Below are 20,153 nucleotides of genomic sequence, written 5' to 3'. Positions count from 1 at the left end.
TTATTTAGGATACAGGAATAGAGAGCATCAGTCTGTGCCTAACCGAGTTAAAGAGTGAGAGACAAACACACTAAAAGCCTCGATAGCAGAGAAGAGAAGAGTGCCGACATCACGCAGTAGAAAAAAAAAGCAAATTTTTTATTCATCAGTATAAAATATTCATTCATTTCAAAAAGGTTGTGCAACTCGGACATATGGTCAGTACCTTTCAAAGTGCCTTTAACAGTGCAAGGTAGAATCACAAAGATCAAGAACACTGTTATATAGACATTCAAGTAAATAAAATGGGGCTTTGGATCTCATATGTCATTACACTGTGGCTATGCTTACATTTAAAACTCATCCCTTCTTTCATCTTATAGTGCAGATGGTCATTAAATCCACTTTTTATGAGGTGGGATATAGATATATATAACATCCCTGTGATTGTTTCGTTCTGGGGATCCAGTGGAGCTACAATTGACTGGATGAGGCACAAAGTACGCATAAGACAGTAAATTTAATCTTTGTGGCAGCAGCAGAGCTGTTCCAACGTGGCTGCCAGCCAGGACAGCTCGGTACATTCTGATCCGCAGAAGGACGCCTTCTCTCAGCGAAGTGCTGCTTGTGTGTGTGGGAGTGTGTGTGAGGCTTCATGTTCTGGATCTGGATGACAGTCAATGTAGCTATGCGTGTATCTTGGCACACAAACAGTGATATGTCTAGCATAGATTGTGCGTTGGTTTGGCAGTCTACACATCCACAGGGTAGTGTACGTGTGTGTTGTGCGAGTATCTGTTGGGGCAGCAGGCCTGGAGTAGCACCTTGCGAATGTCTTTATTTCTCAGACTGTAGAGTATGGGGTTCAGCAGGGAACTGCCCGCGGCTGGTACCAAGGTGGCATAGGTGTACAGAGGAGGGCTGGACGCGTCTCCTAGCAGCCCCCAGAGGGAGAAAGGCATCCAGCAACCCACAAACACACTGAGGACCAGGATCAACCGAGAGAAGCCCCTCCCACTGCTGTGTTTGCTTGCATATGATTGGCTGGCTGGGAGGAAGTGCCTCTGGGTAGCGATGGCATGGGCATGCCGCCTTGCCACACGGCAGATCCAGGCGTACAGTTGCAGGGTTACCATGACGACCACCAGGAAGCCACCACACAACAGCGACAGGTATGTCCGGGTCAGAGGTCGTACCACAGAACAGGAGTCTGGCGCTCCAAGACAGTGCCATCCCATCGCTGGTCCTGCCCCGATGACACATGCTCCCAACCAGACCAGCAGCAGGAGGACGGCGGCCCTGCGACGTGATTGACCTGAGCCATAGGTGAGGGCGTGGCTCAAAGACAGGTATCGGTCCAGAGCCACACCCATCAGGCTGCAGAGTGAGGCAGTCAGGGATGTCACCAGCAGGCCTGAGGTCAGCAGTTCTGACCAATCACTGGGCTCCACACAGAAAAGGAAGAGGAAGTGAAGGATCAGAGCAACACCTGCCAGGAGATCCGCCAGTCCCAGGCTAGCCAGCAGCAGGAAAACAGGGGCACGTAGAGACGGGGTGGCCAAGATAGTGGTGACAACTATTGCATTCTCAGTGGCGATGACGGTTCCTGAAACACACAGGGCCACGCCCCACACTGTCAGGGGCGGGACCTCATATGACTTTTCCAGCTGGTCCACTGGAAAGAAGGCATCTGCACCTGAGGACTCATCCCAGCCCAGGTCAGAGATGTTCTGGATCATGGCTGGTCGGCAGTCACACAAACACAACCTAAGAGAGAGAAAAAAGGAGAAACATGTTTGACATTAGCTCTGATGGTTCATTAGTGCGTCTCCATTTGCACATTGAACAGTCTTTCCTTGACCATAAACTGTGGTGTGGAGCCACTGGAGGCCGGATGTGGCATCAGGCAGAACGGAAGAACACTTAATGGGGTGATAGAGTACTTGTAATCTAATGCAGTTGACCTGTATAAAAATAGATTAACACTATTGCTGCATTAAGTGGTATTTGTAATTGTCATGCAGTGTGTTTTCTTGCTCCCATCATTTGTGATGTTACATTGTCCTGTACTGTTTTTTCTTTTAATCATACGCAGGGATTAAAAAAAAAGAAGATTTATTTAGTTTTTAAGTATTGGGAAAGAGTAATAACATACAATGGTCACTGATTAGCCTAATAAGCCACATATTGTATTTACAGCCTCACTAATTTACAGCCTAAAACCCATCCTGTCCCTAGATGAGATTTGATTAAAAACAAATAAAACATGGAATACACAGTGCAATAAAGATATGCACTACAGAAAAAAAGACGGATCACAAAGCAAAACAAATTGCACACACCATACTTGGCTGGAAAATACTTTTAAATATTTACCATTTTGAAATTACACCACTCACATAATCGTGATTTATTGTTTTAGCCCATAGATATGTTCCCCTTTTTAAATGATCACGGACTTTTTTTTTTTTTTTTTTTTTTTTACAGTAGCCTCATACTGCTGGTTTTGAAAAATGACAGTGACGTCACCAGCTGTTGTCTTGCGGGAAGTCACGCAAAGTTAATCAATATGTCGGCTTGCCGGGATGCAACGCAACAGACAGGGTTACCACGGCACTCGCCAATGCATCATTACGCTAATCACCCATTAAAACCATCACTGGCACAGCTATGTCTTTGGGACGTCGCCGCCTCCCCGCTCTTGGTTCCCTCCTTCCCACCTTTCAGGAGCATCCGGACATTGCAAAGATCCCTAAACTCACTTCCAGGTTGGCCGGGCGCGCTGAAACCCAAGGTTTCCCTTTTATTGAGGTTCCGAACATGCTGCTCGGCGGGAGACAATACGCCGCGTAAACCTCGGGACAGATTCTGCTGCGTATCCAGACCGAGAAAAGCCTGCGCAGTTAATTAGACTACATTTAGCAATTAGGCTATTTAAGGAATTCGCCTGTTACAAGGTTAAGATGCTTGTGCTCTCTGGTATGTCTTCTTCTTGTTCTTTACTACATGTCGACATGTACTGAAGGAAATACCACATCGTATCTTCTGTAATACCTCATCTTATTTGAGGATTATTTTTGGTTTGCACAGTCAGGAGGAGCATTTATTTATTTATTTTTTAAGAGTCTTTCATCATCATCCCTCTCGCATCTCAGAGTCAGCAGGTATATCCCACCTCTTAGTGCGTAAGACGCTCTTGTATAATAGAGTTGCGGGCTCACTGCACCACAGAGGGTGCCCCCAAAACACGCACTTACGCGTGAACACGCGCGCACCGCAGAGACACATGTACATGCATACATACGATTATTCACCTTACCTTATTAACGCGATTCTGTGAGTCCCTTTACGGGAGTTAAACAGATTCGGTCTCTCGTAAGATCCAAGCCGGACGATGGAGACCAGGAGATGCTGTCCGCTGTGACGCTCGGCACCAGCTCAGATAAGGAGGGACGGTCCCCGTGTGTGGAGCTCCGTGCTCCTGTCTTCAGCAAAGTTGCGCCAAACTCTCACTTGGCGTCTCTTGCATCTCTTTTTCTTCCGTCTCCCCGGAGCACTTACGGCGGGCGGAATGGATGCTCCTGCGCGCGGACTCGTCCACAAGAGAGCCCGTCTGACGTCAGTGACTGGGAGGCTCGACCAATCGGGGGCCGGCGCTGAGGATGCGGGCAGAGTGGGGAGGGGATGTATATCGAGTAATTTCATTCAGAAAAATGCGGCATCTCCGTCGCCCCTCCCACTGCGGTTCACCCCTGCTCTCATTTCTTGTAAATAATAATCAACACCCCCCACACACACATACACACACACACACACACACACACACACACACACACACACACACACACACACACACACACACACACACACACACACACACACACACACAACTTTTCTCAATAAGACCCAGGGGCCTGGTTGATTGACAGGGTATCGCGTCGCGTTGGGCAGGGCTCAGAGGTGTCGAGCTCTGTGGGGGACAGAGCTCAGCGCTGGCGCTGTCCGCGGTGCTGAAGCGCGGATGGGGATGACTCATGGGGAGATGTCCTGCAGAGCAACACCAGTCTGTGTGGAACAGACACTCCAAGTGAAAATGTGATATAATTACCCCTCTCCACTCCCCAAACTCGGCTATGGCTTCTATTTTTACCTATTATGATTATCAGTATTAGTACTGGTAGTACTAGTGATACAATTGGTGCTGGTACCAGTGAATTGAGAGCACATTCGTGTCTGTACAGGGATGGGCAGAAACAATAGCCTATACATAGTAATTCAATCTAATACAACATCTGAACAAACACCAGCTTCAAAGTTAACCACAGGCTTGAATAAACACCCGTCTGATCCATGATTTTGGATAACTGGACATGCTTAACACATGCGATCGAATAGTCCCAAAGCCGTTTAGAAATCTTACAGGACTGTGCTCGTACGGGTGCAGTTTATGCCATGGAGATCTGTGTTTTTGGTGTGGGCGGTGGAGTCATATATGTTTGGCTTGTTATCTCATGCATTGATCTGTCTTTTGATATAAGCATCGCCTCATAGAGACACAAGCCCCTGCCCTCCCACAGTAGCACAACAGGGGCCGGGGGGGGGGGGATTCGTGGCTTCCCCGGTTCGACGGTGAGCGTAGGCTGCTGCAGGATGGGCTGAACCGCTGTCTACGTGGTCGCGCATATCAATACGCGAACTCGGGGAATCTCGTCCTGCCCCGAGCCATATTAGGACACACTTCCTGCCGGTAAACCCCTCCCACGTCACTTAGGGGACCCGGGGTGACTCCTTCAGAAACGGAGCCGGCAGCTTCTCCAGATATCTGCAGCATTAGAGTCGTTTTTCTTACCAGCAAATCTACTTCTCTTCACGTCCCGTATTTCAAGACAAATTTGATATTGCCATTGCAGAGGCATTATGTGTAAAGCATATGCGTTAGAAGGATAGCATTTACCAATGTCAAGGGAAGGTATGATGAAGCAATATGTGAGGAATGGGGTGACTCCCCCTTCTAAAACACTCTAACCTGTGATGGACTCGTATTTTGACCCACTTGGACTCGTGTGTTTTATTCAGATCTACTGTATATGCATTTGTACTAATGCTAGCGAGTCGCCTCGCCGCCCCCGGGCTGTAAATTGCAACATTATCCCCTCGTTTGTCGCCGGTGTATCGATCCGTGCCAGCAGTGGGAGCATCCGTGGAGGAGGAAAATCGTGTTCAGCAGAACCGCGGAATATCCCTGTGTGTGTGTGTGTGTGTGTGTGTGTGTGTGTGTGTGTGTGTGTGTGTGTGTGTGTGTGTTTTGTTTGTTTATTTATTTATTTTTATCGTACACACAAAGCAGCCACCCTGTGGATCTACACCGCTCATGCAGGGCGAGATGTGGGAGTGCGTGAGCTATACGTCGCTGCGAGTGCAGGAGGTGGCGACGGTGGAATTGACCGCACAGAGCTGTCGTGATGCTGGGCTCAATTCACCTGAATATGAGGGGCTACGTCCCGGGTATGACTCAGTGCATGACAAAGCAACACTGCTCAACTCCTTGACTTGTGCTGCTGGTGCATGTTCAGAGCTATGAGAGGAGTTAGGAACCCTTTTCTAAGTAGGGCACCCTGAGCCAATTCCCACATCATTATTATCCAACCAGAGCTCCGCACACTTTCAAACATGAATTTACTGAGGAAATCGGGACTGTTGCTAAACACACAATGCACATCTGTGCTTGTGTAACAAACTAACTTCAATACAAGGTCCGCTTACTTACTTTGACTCACCACTACACAGCCAGTGAAGAGTATTGCAGTAATTATTCTGCACCTTGCTTCAGACAGTAGATGGGCTTCAAAACCCTACTGAGTTGTTTGTCAGTAGCAAATCACTTATGTTGGAGAGGACTGACAAGTGACCAGACAGCATTTCATCACAGTCAGTGACACATTTGAGATGATATAAGACTATTGACGTACAGGCTGTCTACTGTACATAGTCACATGAGGTTCTGACAACCTCCACCTCCCATGCCTACGTCATTGTGTGGATTAAAACCATTCACACCTACAGTATATTTTGAGTTGTCTTAATTGGTTTGGATCACTCAGGACACATATTTTTAACTACTATATATCAGACACACCCCAAATTAAAAAATCAGTAGCCCGATAGTGTTGATAAACTGTCGTAATCAGACCTTTTCACGATGGACACCTGTTAAAAAATGATCTTTGTTTCAGACAAATTGATTCTTGCTGGTTTGAGTTTATTTCCCAGAAGAGTGATTGCCACCTTTAATTGGCTTGTGACTGCTTAAAATGCAACCACTTGAGACCCCTTGTCACGTTATGGCCTTATAACGGAAAAAAGTTGCGATCATTTTGATTAAAGAGTGATTTTTCCTCTTCAGGTTGTTTAATTGTGAGTATATGTAGAAGCCTGGATAGGTGAACTTATCCAGTATTTCACAAGAAAAACAGAAAAAAGTAAAAAAAAAAAAAAAAAAAAAGTAGCCACGGCAACGGTGTGGCTTGCAATGTTGACTTGTCAGTCAGTCCGCCACTTTGGTCTTAAATACCTCAATAACTATTAGATGGACAGCCAAGAAATTTGCTACAGAAGTTCATGGTCCCCAGGTGATGGATTGTAAAAACTTTTGATCTCCTGATGTTTCATCTACCCTGAGAGGTCCTTAGCCCCAGGTTGGGAGCAACAATCCTAGAACAAACACCCAATTCCAACATCTGAATAATGATAGATAGAAAAATACAAAATACACCTGATGGCCACAAGTCATTTTAGTTCAAACACCTGCACCAACGTAAATGTGTGCTGTTTTGTAAGGACGTGTGATTTCAGGTGTGTTTGCACGCACTGCCTGCTGAGGTAACCAGGTGTCAGTCCGTCCAAACTGGTGTGTATTTCAGGAGTGTTGAGGTGGGCCAACTGGTTGCCAGGGAACGAAGTTTGGGTGTCGCTCATGTTACACGGATCTCTGTCTCTCCTCTCTTTCTCTCCGTGTCCTAGCCAGGAACCGTATCTCTATTTGCAACTACCCTTTGGAGGACTTACCAAAGACATTTTCATTGAAAACTCCTTCGTTAATAGAGATTCAACTCAAATCAACATCTCCAGCTGTCATTTGCAGGTGTTGGTGCGCTGTGGCTGTAAGGATGCAGCGGTTGGTACCGAAGGTCCTTTGCTTCACACTGCTGCTTCTAGCAGTGGTGCCCTCTGTGTACTCGCAGTCAGGTAAGGGTGCGTCCACATGTCTTAAATGTTTTCTTACTGTATGACTGTTTGAGAGTGTTTCCGTCTTGATAAAAACCTGTTGGTGTCTTCCTATACTTTGTATCTAGTGTCTCCTCCTCTTGACTCCACCATTGCCTGATTTGAGTCTTTCCATGATCCTTTCTCTCGTCTAATTTGCTGTGAAGGTGGCTTGTTCTCCAGTGTTTTGTACAAATTGACAAGAAGTAAAAGTGTGAGAGCTGATTGAAAATGTATCATCCTTTCTCTTGTCTTTTGTCCACTCACTGTTACCTATACTGACACCGTTCAGAATGGTGGGACGTCTTGCAGTAATTATGCTTTTTAAAATGTTTCTGTGGTAAGATAATTGTGCATCGGCCAATCAGTTGGCATTGATTGGCACTTCCAATTGACTGCCAGGTTTTTCCCTCCTACAGATTGTTCTCAAGCCGAGTCATGTGACCTGTGTGTCGGAGACTCCATGCTCAACCTAACAGGCTGTGTCTGGAGGCTTTGTCCAGACGGTGACGCACCCATATGCACACACACACACACACACACACACACACACACACACACACACACACACACACACACACACACACACACACACACACACACACACACACACACACACACACACACACACACAGGCACACACAAACACACCTGTGACCTCTGATGGTAATTCAATCATCACAGCCACTGGAACATAAGCTTCCCTGGTTTGTACAAGATGACTGAATTATTTAATGTGCCAGGAATGCGCACACTACACAGACAAACACACACGCTTACATACACACACTAAAATGCGTGTGCTCTCCGTCTCAGATAACGACACAGGCCGGTGTGTGACTGATGAGGGCGACTCAGCAGACAACGCCATGAACTGTAGCTGGACCAGAGTGTCTGAATTGTGCACAGGTAGCAAACATTTCCCTCCTAGACTAACACAAATCATTTCTCTGCAACCTCAGTAACTTGCATCTCTTTTGCACATTTCATTTCCTTCCCAGTTGTAGAGACTGTAGCTGAGGGAGGACTTGAAAGTGACTCAGGTAAATTGTGTCAGCTCTACTCCAGCATCCCCTCACACCCTCCTACCCTTTCTTTTGCGTCAGACATTTATTATTCCCACAAGAGCTGAGTAAAATGTTCCCCAGAGCCACTCACTCACTCATTTCCACCAGTAAATATCTCCATCAGTGATTTCACAGAAAAGAAAAACAAAAAAACCTGACGCTCTCCCCTTCTCCCCCACCCCACCTGGCTTTCATGTAATTTCACCCATTAAACCCATTAACCCATTAAGCTGTGTCCTTTCCCTCCAGGTGATGGCAGTAAGCCCAACTCATCCCCAGAGTTCTCGCAGGCCAAGTTTGACATGTCCAGTTTCATCGGCGGCATCATACTGGTGCTGTGTCTGCAGGCAGGTGGCTTCTTCGCCATGCGCTTCCTCAAATCCAGAGAGCAGAGCAGCTATGACCCCATGTGAGTTTGTGCGTGTAGGTGTTAGAGAAGAGAGAATTTAGCGTGACCGTATCAGTTTAAGTATATGCATGTAAATAGGTCTGTGTCAGGGTGTGAAGTGATAATGTGTTGGCGCAACAGCAGCCTCTAGTGTCAGGAGTGATCAACAGCACCCGACGTACAAGGCGATTCTCCTTCAACATCTCTCTAGACTGTATTTTGATCCTGATCACTATCCCCATCTGTCCATGCAAAAATCCTGTCTGTATTCACACAGAGAGCAGCCACAGTGAAGACAAGACGTTTGAAGAACTAGCGGATAAGGGTGGAGGAAAACAGAGCAGTGACTCATCGACCTGTGACGACAAGATCTTCTTTTTTTTTCCTGAGCCCCTGTCATTTTCGGTTTATGCCTCATGTGTACCCTTGGGCGTTGGGTGTGTTTATAACAGGATATTTTTTCAAATTACTGCCTAGTGTAACGAGTGTCTGTGCATGTGTCCGCTGTATATAGCACAATCCTTCTATTGCAGAGACATTTTGGCTGTTGGTACTCATACAGTCAGACAAAGGAGAAACAAAATGGCTCTGATTGTTTCAGCAATTAATCTTTGTGATTAAAACCCAACATTAACTTTCACCAAAGCTCATTTCACTAGTTAAGAGTTTGTCCACTTACAAACAACAATCAAATGGCTGTATCAAATGAGCTGTTTCAACTGTGTAAACAGTACAGTGCAGTTATGGGAAAGGGTGATATAATCCCATGTAGACAGAGAGTCAGACAAGGTCGTTACAGGCATTTTGAACCCTTTCAAAAACACTAAAACAGACCAAAATGAGACTGCTGATCATCTAGGATCATCTAGGAGTACTTCTGTATGTCGCATGGAGTCGCGAATCTTCCTAGTGTTTTATTGAAACCAGAAATAATATATATTGATATAAGCATATATATTTATTTTATATATTAACTTGTAGTGAGTGAAATAGTTTGTCTGGGGACCCTAAGAAGCCATTTTGAGGACTCCTGGAGGTCCCTAGACCCCACCTTTGGGACCATAGAAGATGATACTTTATAATCCAACATAGGAGCCTTAATAGAAATTGTAGACCCTCGAACCCTCGAAGACATCCTATATGGCTCTATTACTACATTGCTTTGATTTGTGTGTTTTTGTTTTGAAATGTCAATGGCTTGGAGTCTTTTTTTATAAATTCGTTTTCATGGAGGAGTTTTCCAGTTTTGATTGCTCATATTTATATGATACACATTAACAGGGTTAACCCTTTAATAACAGTTCAAAGAGATGTGATGTGACCCTGTTTCCTCATGTTAACACTGGTTAGGTTTGCTATTATGAAATGTTTGGATTTTTTTTGGGATGCCACTAAACTAAAAAATTGTTTATCAAGGCTGGCAGTCTAAATAAACCAATAATAAATGCCTGTCTCCCATTGTGTGTGTTTCATGTCTGCTTTCTTGCATGCCAATGAGGACCTGGTAATAGCTAATCACTGCAAGAGATTGTATAGTAAGTGTTGAGTGCGTATTTGCCCATACCATCGGAGTGACTGAACTGATTCGACTGTAATCAGAGTGCGACCAGAGACGTGCACAGATAAGAATCGACTATTAATCCTTAGATATGTGGGTGTCAGTATGGATCCCAGCATGCAGCAGGAACAGGGCGCTGATGGAGGCCTTTAGGGGAGCAGCAGGACAGCCAGTTGGATGCAGCAGTCGCTCTCTGAGCCAGAACCTACAGGCTTGAATAAGCCCACACAAAAAAGCTTCCCAACTGGGCAGACTGTGGCCGTCATCCAAGTCTGTTGACAAAAGACAGGACTGAATACAGGTCTTTTTTTCCACTCTGAACTCCCCCTCCCCCTACACACACACACACACACACACACACACACACACACACACACACACACACACACACTCTCTCTCCCACAACCACACACACACAAACACATACACAAACACATTTCTAGCGAGAAAAAGGAAAGTCCAGCACACCAGACATTACCACAAGTCCACACTAAAGTTTAAGCTGGTTTTATGTACCTGCTGGCTATTCTGTCTTCAGCTTTAAAACAAGCAGAAAGCTCTGTTTGTCTATGTGAGCATGTGTGTGTACAGTGGACTAGGTGCAGCAGCGGCAGTCACAGTGTGTGGTCAGGTGTGTGTTTAGCAGGTGTGGACAGCTATAAGGAGGAAAGTTACATCCCACCTCCACCCTGCAATTGGTGCTAAATCATCCTTGTGTGTGTCTGAGTCATATCACATATCTGACGCTCCAACACACACACACACACACACACACACACACACACACACACACACACTGCCATCGTCGCTGTCTGTACTTTGTGTTTGTTCCGCCTCACGCTCGGCTCCCAGCTGAGTGCAGCCCCTGTGCTGACTGACTCCCGAGGGCGGGTTCACTCCGTTTACTCAGCACACAGACCTAGACACACACACACACACACACACACACACACACCTCGCCCTCAGGACAACGTTTCACCAAACTTTTTCCACAGATGGAACTGGCAGACGCTGTCAAGTAAGGTAACATAGTTTTCCCTTGGGTTTTTTTGTTCCTCTATGTGTATTTTTTAATGAACGTGAGAGGGGAGAGTTTAACCTTTGAGCCAAAAAGGGAAAGAGAGGCGACAGGTGTCCTCTCTCTCGCGGTCTTCATGCTGAGACAAGTGCTGCACGGGCCTATTTTCCCTATAGAGAGATTTTATATACATAATAATGACCGGACACTTTCATCATTCCTTCAGAAATATAGCGTTAAATGTCAGTTTTCTTACCCTGTGTAAAAAAAAAAAAGAACAGCAACTGTTCAATCGATTGAGAACATTCTATGCAAAAATGACAAGGCAGTAGAATTAGTATAATCAGGACAAAAATATGATATACTCTATGTCCTCTACTCCACACTAAAATATTGTTATTTTCTGTGTTGGTTTAGATGTTAGGTGGTGAAAGCTGCGGTGCACTCTTCGTGTGATAGCCTGTTTACCAAACGCCTGGACAGGAGAAACGCTTTGCGCATGCGTTGATTGCTCTATGGTAACTATCCTCGAGGCGGCTGATACGCACACACGAGCTCAACGACATCCAAATCTTATGTTGCATACAGAAGTTTGCCGGTCCTTTTTTTTTTTTTTTTTAAACATTCATCTCCTCAGTGTCAGGCCAGGCGATGGCAGCTTAAATAGTGTAATTAAAATGTGTTTTCAAGCCTTTTCCTAGTTTTAGTAGACGGTCTATAGTAGTGAGCATTGGGTGCAGGAGGGCATGAGAGTCATAAAGGCAGACAGCAATAGCTTGAAACAGCATGTGTCCTCGGGAGGACACAGGGTTTCAAAGTGTACTGTACCAAAGAGTGTACAGTGGTTCCCAACCTGGGGTTCCGTACCCCTCCAAGGGGTCTTGACATGATACACAGGTTAAGAAAGAACACAAAACATACGTATTTTTTCTCTGACATTTTTGAAATCCTTGCTTGAGCCTTGTGGGAAAACTGGACTTTACCTATTCAGGCGTCAAAATGAATTGAAATTAAACAATCTGAGCAGGAAAAAAAAAAAATCACTCCTTGGTGGAACTCCTCAGAACTCGCTGGCACATGCAACGTGACGGGGTGACAAGTAGACAGTGCTTCATTTTAGTTCCCTATATACAGCTTGATATACTGTACCACATACTGTCTTCTGAAGGGGTCTAAGGTAAAAGGATACAAAGTGAAAAATGTAAAAGTTCCTGCAACAATAGCAATATTACACCAAACTTTGTTAAGGCTCTGATACTTTTTAAAATGTATTATAATGAGATCATAACCTATAGCAAGTTTATCTATACACTGGCACAACATTAAGCAGTACCATTAGGACACAAGTGTAATTAGAGATTAGTAGTTTACATCTATTTTTTTTAAGGATTGTGTTCATACGTACCTCTCTCAGGGATGGAGGGGGAGCGGGTTGACTCTTCTCTTGACCTGAGCCACCTGACAGAACAGGAGCAATCCATCATCCTCCAGGTCTTACATCGTGACTTGGAGTTGCGGCGTCGTGAGGAAGGGCGTGTAAGGTCAGAGGTGATTGTTTGTCCTTTTAGGGGCCAGTTCTAGTAATTGCAGTGTCCAGTAATGACGACTAACATACAGAGGGGTGACAAATTAATGAGCAATGAAACAACATAAAATGTCTGTGGGGCTGTGGACCATCGTAAGCTTCCAGAACACCTTCAGTGCACCATGGTATGGATTATACAAGTTTCTGTGAGGATGTGAGGATCATTCTTCCAAACAATATTCCTTCATTGGGTGTTTTGCGGATGGTGGTGGAGAGCATTGGAGGTCTAAATTATTCGCTAGGAGTTCGATTGGGTTGGCATCTTGCAACTGTGAAGGCCATAGCGCGTGATTCATTTCATTTTCATATTCATCGAACCATTCAGAGACCTATTGTGCACTGTGGATGGGGCATTGTCATCATGGAACAGCCCACTCCCCTCGGGATAGAAATGGTTCATCACAGGATTAAAGGTGATCATTAAAAGGCGACAAGTCAGAGTCAAATCAGAGAGCATGATTGGATATTCAGTCTGCATTTGTTATGTTTCTCCACTTAATTATTCTTAACTTTAATTTGTCACTTCTATGTTGTAGTTTTAGCTTGAAATTTTTTTTAAATTTTTTATCAAGTGTAGTCATATTGGTTAATTGTAACCTCAAAAGGTAGAGTCAATAACTGCAGTGCATTTACATAAGGGCTGCTATCTAGGTTTTGAGTCTTGTCTTTGTTTGGATCTTATTCAGGATATGATGTTTATATGGTTCATGAGAAACCTGGTTATTCATATCCCAGTGTACATGTTCATAACAGTATCTAGGTTTCTCATCATCTGACAGCAGATGTATCTTGATTCTTCAAATTCTCAGCCACTTATATCTGAGGAGGAAAACAGTTTTTTTTACCGGCTGCCTGAACTCCGTCACATTTGCCGGTCTGTGGGATTTAGCTTCTCCATCTGATCATCAGTAATGGAAAACAAGGGCGACAATACAATATCTGCTCATATTTTTTGTTTCACAAACTGCTACATACATTGAGTTAATGATGCACCTATACAAAGTGCAGTTAAGGATGCCACAGCATCTTAAAGGTTTCTTTAAGAGTATCCAGGTTTCTCAAAACCAGGAAACGATGTTAACATGTGCAACACATAACATATAAGACCCGATCACCATATACATACAAACACACACGCCATGTAGGCTTACTGGCAAACCCAAGTTCTTTGGCTCTGTTCACTGAGTTTTATGTCAACTGTTGAAATAATGTCTAGCTACAGAGCAGCTCCTGCATCTGAGAAATGCTTGCACAGCTCAAAATGCTGTAGACCACTGATCACATGATCGGGAGCTCCATAGTACATCTGGTTTTGTTAACAAAGTCTATTAGTCAAAATACCTATTGTCCCCTGTTTTTGGATGCTTGTTTTTATTCATCTTTGAATTAAGACCTCAGCTAACGACTAGCTGTTACCATCAATTAATTTATTGATTTTCCTTTTTGATGTATCAATTCATGGTTTAATCTATAAAACATCAGAAGGTAGTCACAAATACCCACCACACTTTGTCGGAACCTAAGGTAGAGAGCAAATCCTCACATTTGAGAAGCTAAAACCAGAGAATGTTTGGCACTTGTGCTTGACAAGTGACTTGGCAGTTAATTTTCTGTAGATTGGTTAATTGATTAATAAACATAACGTTTCAGTTCTACTGTCAGGGTGGTGAATGTATCAAAAAGAAAACTATATAAGACATATTGTTAATGTACATGTCAATGTGGCAAATCAAATTTTGTGCGTTTTTTAGTTGGAAAATTGACACACCTTTGTCTTTTACATGCTGACTAAGTTCCATGACACCAGTGACAACAGGGACTGTAAACCCTCTGTGTCTACTTTCTGACGCCAGGTGACATCACCTGACTTTTGCAGACAGGAGGTTGTGATTGTTTGCTGTTTAACTTAGCCCTGTGTCAACGCTGCAGGATCCTCCAGCAGACAGAGACAGACCCGGCACGTCTGCGCTCCCTGTCGGGGGCATGGTTCAACGAAGAGTGTAGCAAACGCCATCACTGCAGGACTTCGGGCTGCGACCTTGTCCATGCCACCATACGCCACAGGAAGCCAAAGAGCAGTGGTCAGTTTTCATTTAATGCAGTACTTCTATCACTGGCCTGTGGCTGCTTGTTGTTATAGTTATATCCCTATGATGAGTCTGTGGTTGTTGCCATGGTAACAGATGTGCCCCTGACTGGCTTGTTTAATGGAGAGAGAGAGAACACCTCCCACAACAACAACACCTCTCCTGAAGCAGAGAGAAGAATCAAGGACGACAAGGAAGAGGAGAATGGAGGGTTAGTGAGGGCAGTGGAGAAAATCATATCACTTGTTACAAGATTTGTGTTTAACTGCATTTCCCCTTTCTTATTTGTGTTTTCAGGAGTCAAGGAAGTTTGAAACCTACACCCATTACACCCATACCCAGAACAAAAAGTCCTGAAGCACAGGTCTGTGCGTGCATGCATGTTCCTTGTTTTTATGCATGAAAGTGTTTTCTGAATAATCATCCAGATATTAATAAACCATCTTCAACTACAGGATCTCCAGCATAGAAATAATTCCTCGTCATCAAAAGGTATGAACATTTCTATCTCTGTACGTATCCCAGCTGTCTCTTTGTACTAATATTAACTCATCAATCTGCTCATAGAGTGCGAAAGGAGAAGTAATGGCCACTCAGAGGAGCCTGAGGTGATTATAACACACATCCACACTCGCAGATTATCATGACTAAAGGTTTTGAGAAACACTGCTTTTAACTGGCCAGTTATTCCACAACTATTCAGAGACTCTACCAACAGTCAATATTTTTTAATTATTTAAATGTACAAATCAGCCACACATCTTTCAATGCTAGAGTATAAGAGAGTAGTTAAAGGATATGATATGTAGGGAGAGGCTGCCAATAGATACATGATCAGTAGTGACGCTGTATCTGAGAATCGTTTGTGTGCGCATTTAGGATGACTTTGACGGTCACAACGGGGACACTGACTCTCTGAGCAGCAGCCTGACAGAGCGAGACCCAGCTTCTCTGAAAACCAGCAGCTCCACCAGCAGCCTTCATTCAGGCTACACGGTACAGACACACACACACACACGCGCATACATGCGTGCACACATGCACATTTGGTTAATTGGCTATCCACCGACGCAAGATGACTCAGCTCGGGACAATGACGTAGGTGATGATCTTTGTTCTGTGTGCGTGTGTGTGTGTGTGTTGTAGCTCAGTGGAAGCATGATGAGTCTGTTCAGCTCGGGAGATTTTGGACTGGTGGAGGTGAGGGGCCGTATCCAGTTCTCATTGGTTTACGAGACCCAGAAGGAGGAGCTGCAAGTCAGAGTGTACCGCTGCGAGGACATCGCTACAGCACGCAAGAACCGCTCTGACCCGTAAGTGACAGTGCATGCGTGTGCATCTGAATGTGCATCATGTGTCAACAATGTTACATACAGTATCAGTCATATAATGTCTATGTGTGTGTGTGTTTCACAGATATGTTAAAACCTATCTCTTGCCGGACAAGTCGAGTCACAGTAAGAAGAAAACTTCGGTGAAGAAGAAGACACTCAACCCGGTCTATGATCAGACTCTCAGAGTGAGACACTCCCCGTTTACATAATGCATAAAGTGGCAGCCTTCACATAAATCCCCCATCTGCAATTTGTCCTTCAGCTCTCCTCCAAGGTGTCCTGCAGCATGCACTACATTCACTTATTTCATTAGTTTTGAAGATATCCTTTCAATAAATTACCAAATTTACCAAGTTTACTTCTTGTCACTTATGGGGAAATTTCTCCATTGACCGTATATCTCCATAAATGTAAGGTCCCATAATATTTTGTCCTTTCCTTCCATCCTGTAACGCGTTAAATCTCTGATTCTGATCATATGCTTTCAGTATAAAGTGAGGATTGGGGAGCTGCAGAGTCGGACCTTGAACCTGTCAGTGTGGCATGCTGAGCCCCTTAAGAGGAACGTGTTCCTGGGTGAGGTGGAGTTGGCTCTGGGCCTCTGGGACTGGACCTACACTCAGCCACTGTGGCAGGACCTGCAGCCACGGGTAGGGAAGAGTAGATATGAATGACTTAAATAACTATGTGTGTGTAAATACCTCCAGACTGATATTTGCCAAAACACTACGATGTCTGCATCTATACTTGTTTAGTATGTGAGTGTCTGTGTAACAGCAGTTTTGGCAGCTTTGTTGAAGACACAGAACAGGGAGGAGTGTCTCGTGTCTGGGAGAGCTGAAGGGACAGGAAGACTTGCTGTGAATATCAACTAGGGTTTTATGTAACCTTAATCTTTTCCTGCTTCCTCGCTTCTGCTTCTCTTCTTTTCCCTTCTTTTTTCTTCTGTCTTTTCCTCTGCTTTGATCCTCTTTTTTTTCCTACTCTCTTCTTCACCCCAAATCACAGGTTCATTTGAATCCAGACTCCATAAACAGTCGTGGGACCATCATGCTCTCTATTAAGTTCATCCCAGACGGATTTGAGGGTGAGCAGAACACATACATCATGGATGCATATTTTGTCCTACCTCAGTATCACAATCACCTGAGTCTCATACATTTTACGTGTTTGCGCGTTAAGGCAGTGGTCTGCCACTGACAGGAGAACTTCACATCTGGCTTCGGGAGGCTCAAGGTCTCCTGTCCAACAAGGGAGGCGCTATAGACTCATTTGTTAGAAGGTGTGTCAGCTCTGCATCAAATTTTCTGATATTTTGTCATTAATTATTTGTCCTGGCAAGAATTTTATTTGTAGCAACATTTTAAATATATTTATGACAATCATGTTTCAGTGCATCACCTGGCTTGTACCAACATGTATGTCAGATTGTAGGATCGCTTTTGAGTCATCTCTAGTAGTCAGAGAAAGTCCACCTCCTAAATGCAATTGCAAAAAAATTATCCTGGTTGACTCTGACTTTAACTCACAATCATTCACAATCATATAATACTTTAAACCCCACAAGCTACATCCTCCCAGATGCTAGCAGACAGAGTGGTCAGAAGACGCGGGTGGTGAAGCACTCCATCAGTCCTACCTACAACCACACCATGGTTTATGATGGCTTCCACACCAGCGACCTGAGAGAGGCCTGCGCTGAGCTGACTGTCTGGCAACGCGAAGGGTTAAAGACGCACGTCTTAGGAGGGATTCGTCTGAGCTGTGGAACTGGTGAGAGTCTCTACACTGTACATTTTAATACTTTGATGTATAATCACATTAAAAAGAACGGCCTGCTTCCAGTACTTAATTCCTACTAAGGGTATAGAGAGGTGAAAATGCACCGATAAATTCACCTACACCAAGGCTTCACATCCTGACATACTCTTTGATTTTTGGTTTTGGTTGCGTCTTTGGTGAAAAGCAGGGGGTTGCTTATTCAATATGAACTTTCTTGTTTGTGTTACAAACAAATAGCTGATTTGCTTCCATAGAAGTTAAATGCATTACATCCTGTACAGCTTGGTACTTTCCTCAGAAGCAGGAGCCCACAGGTGTTCAATTAGTATAAGCTTACATGAAGTAGCTAAAGGCCGAAACAGTTGGCAATCGAAAATAGCAAACCAGATTTTTAATTATGATCAACTCAACATCTATACTGACGTAGGAACCCCATTTTCAGAACACCGGAAGTCGACAAAGGTGCTTGTACTTCACTTATACAGGAGCTTTTATCAATAACTTTCCTGTCTGTGTTTTTCTGGCACCATAAGTATGCAGCAGTAAAAAATGGTAAGAGTGGTTGCTTGCGGAGGCTACTTCCTGTTTCCGTGGAAACCCCTTTGTGACAGGTAATATTGTAAGCAACAGGTAGGAAGGGAGCCAATGCTCCTGTCTTTACCTCGGTCTTAAAGCAGCCTTTCAATCTTCATCTACAGTGGTATGTAGGAGTGGTGTGATGACAGTATTTTGGTCCAGCATTTCACATTGCATTGCTTTTTGTTCTGTTGGCATGTCAGGCATTTCAGATGGTCATGTCATCAGAGCGAGGTTATTTTCTAGGTTACTAGAGAACGTCTGGTACTTTGCCAAGTACACCGTGTTTGGTTGTTGGGTGTCAAAATTTTCCACCTAGACCGCAGGATGGGGAAAAGCTGGTGTCACTAGTGTACTTGTATATGTGAGCAATGAGGAAACATATATAACTTCAGTTAATTTAGTTGTTGTGAAGTCGTTTATCTCAATGTTGATGTTGTTGGTATGCTCATAGTTGGTGTTACTGTACTTGATGAGGAGTGCGCAGCACTTAAGATCAAACCACTGATAGAGTAACACCCTCATCTTATGTCTGATTGTGGGTTTCCTGGATTTTAGTCTGCTTGTAGAATCATTTGCTTCTCCGAATAAGCCTGGGTGCTGGCCGAAGTTAAGACATTAAGACTGATACATGGCCTGTCACCATAGCATGTCTTCAACATAAATAATGAATAATGTGTTTTTATTCTCTTTTCTTTTTTCTTGTTTTTTGTAATGGCAGGTCAGAGTTACGGGGAGGCTGTAAGCTGGATGGACTCCACACAAGAGGAGGTCGCCGTGTGGACCTCCATGATCGAAAACCCAAACCACTGGGTTGACACAACACTACAAATCAGAACTAACCTCACCCACCGGTCCGGGTGACTCAGTCACACTTAATGCGCAAACACACATTGATACCCATGTTCAAATGAAAGAACACCCAGCACATAAGCACATTTGACCTCTCTGTCACAATGATACACGCATACACTGTTTATTTCTGTTCATACATACAAACACGAACACAGAGGGAGTCAGTAGTGGTGCAATGTTGTGAATTAATGGCGTAGATTTGAATTATTTAGTTTTGAAACCATATCTGTCTGCATTTCAAATGTTTTATTTGTATGGTTTGGTTCAGTCTGTTTCTTATCTGACAAAAGTGCATTTGTAATCCATTGTAGTTTATGAATTAAATATCAAACCTGAACTGATGATTCATTAGCGTTCTGATTTACTCACTGATATTAAATCAAGAAAACAATGATCTAGACATAATTTTTAGAATTTAATAACCGCAGATAGACTAATTTACAATAATTATTTCATAATTATTTCAAGTTTTGTCACAGCCCTTTCAGTCACTTTTGAGTGTGTCAGAAAAATAGGTCGAATCACTTCCATACTGAAGAACACATATTCTGATTTTTCTAATTTTTAGGTGTCATTACAATAATTAGCTAGGATCGAAAAGGCCTGCAGTTACATGCATTCAGCTTTTCCTTTTGATGGATTAGCTGACTACCACCTTGTG

The 20,153-nt window shown here is 44.0% G+C and overlaps 3 protein-coding genes across 6 annotated transcripts; 2 read left to right on the top strand and 1 right to left on the bottom strand.

The window, feature by feature from the left end:
- Positions 1-650: 650 nt before the first annotated feature.
- gpr186 (G protein-coupled receptor 186) lies at positions 651-1,738 on the bottom strand. The gene has a single exon (XM_040122457.1). The coding sequence runs from the start codon at positions 1,716-1,718 to the stop codon at positions 732-734; it is 987 nt and encodes a 328-aa protein (XP_039978391.1). The 5' UTR covers positions 1,719-1,738; the 3' UTR covers positions 651-731.
- Positions 1,739-7,145: 5,407 nt separating this feature from the next.
- cd164l2 (CD164 sialomucin-like 2) lies at positions 7,146-8,722 on the top strand. Its single transcript, XM_040121857.1, has 5 exons — positions 7,146-7,224; positions 7,662-7,748; positions 8,059-8,151; positions 8,244-8,285; positions 8,559-8,722. The coding sequence occupies exons 1-5, from the start codon at positions 7,146-7,148 to the stop codon at positions 8,720-8,722; spliced, it is 465 nt and encodes a 154-aa protein (XP_039977791.1).
- Positions 8,723-11,119: 2,397 nt separating this feature from the next.
- Positions 11,120-19,821, top strand: sytl1 (synaptotagmin-like 1). 4 transcript variants are annotated; one of them, XM_040121091.1, is made up of 16 exons: positions 11,121-11,273; positions 11,691-11,791; positions 12,688-12,814; positions 14,788-14,939; positions 15,042-15,156; positions 15,243-15,309; positions 15,401-15,437; positions 15,513-15,553; positions 15,825-15,941; positions 16,092-16,258; positions 16,362-16,464; positions 16,768-16,929; positions 17,288-17,366; positions 17,462-17,561; positions 17,847-18,052; positions 19,359-19,821. In XM_040121091.1, the coding sequence occupies exons 3-16, from the start codon at positions 12,690-12,692 to the stop codon at positions 19,499-19,501; spliced, it is 1,614 nt and encodes a 537-aa protein (XP_039977025.1). In that variant the 5' UTR covers positions 11,121-11,273; positions 11,691-11,791; positions 12,688-12,689; the 3' UTR covers positions 19,502-19,821. The 4 variants fall into 4 exon arrangements, with proteins under 4 accessions (XP_039977027.1, XP_039977026.1, XP_039977025.1 ...); XM_040121090.1 differs by having other exon boundaries at positions 11,121-11,278; XM_040121093.1 differs by lacking the exon at positions 11,691-11,791 and having other exon boundaries at positions 11,120-11,273.
- The last annotated feature ends 332 nt before the right edge of the window (positions 19,822-20,153 follow it).

Source organism: Xiphias gladius, chromosome 24 (assembly GCF_016859285.1).
Source record: "Xiphias gladius isolate SHS-SW01 ecotype Sanya breed wild chromosome 24, ASM1685928v1, whole genome shotgun sequence".
In the NCBI taxonomy this organism is placed as follows: Eukaryota; Metazoa; Chordata; class Actinopteri; order Istiophoriformes; family Xiphiidae; genus Xiphias; species Xiphias gladius.
This window is presented reverse-complemented; position numbering and strand designations above follow the sequence as displayed.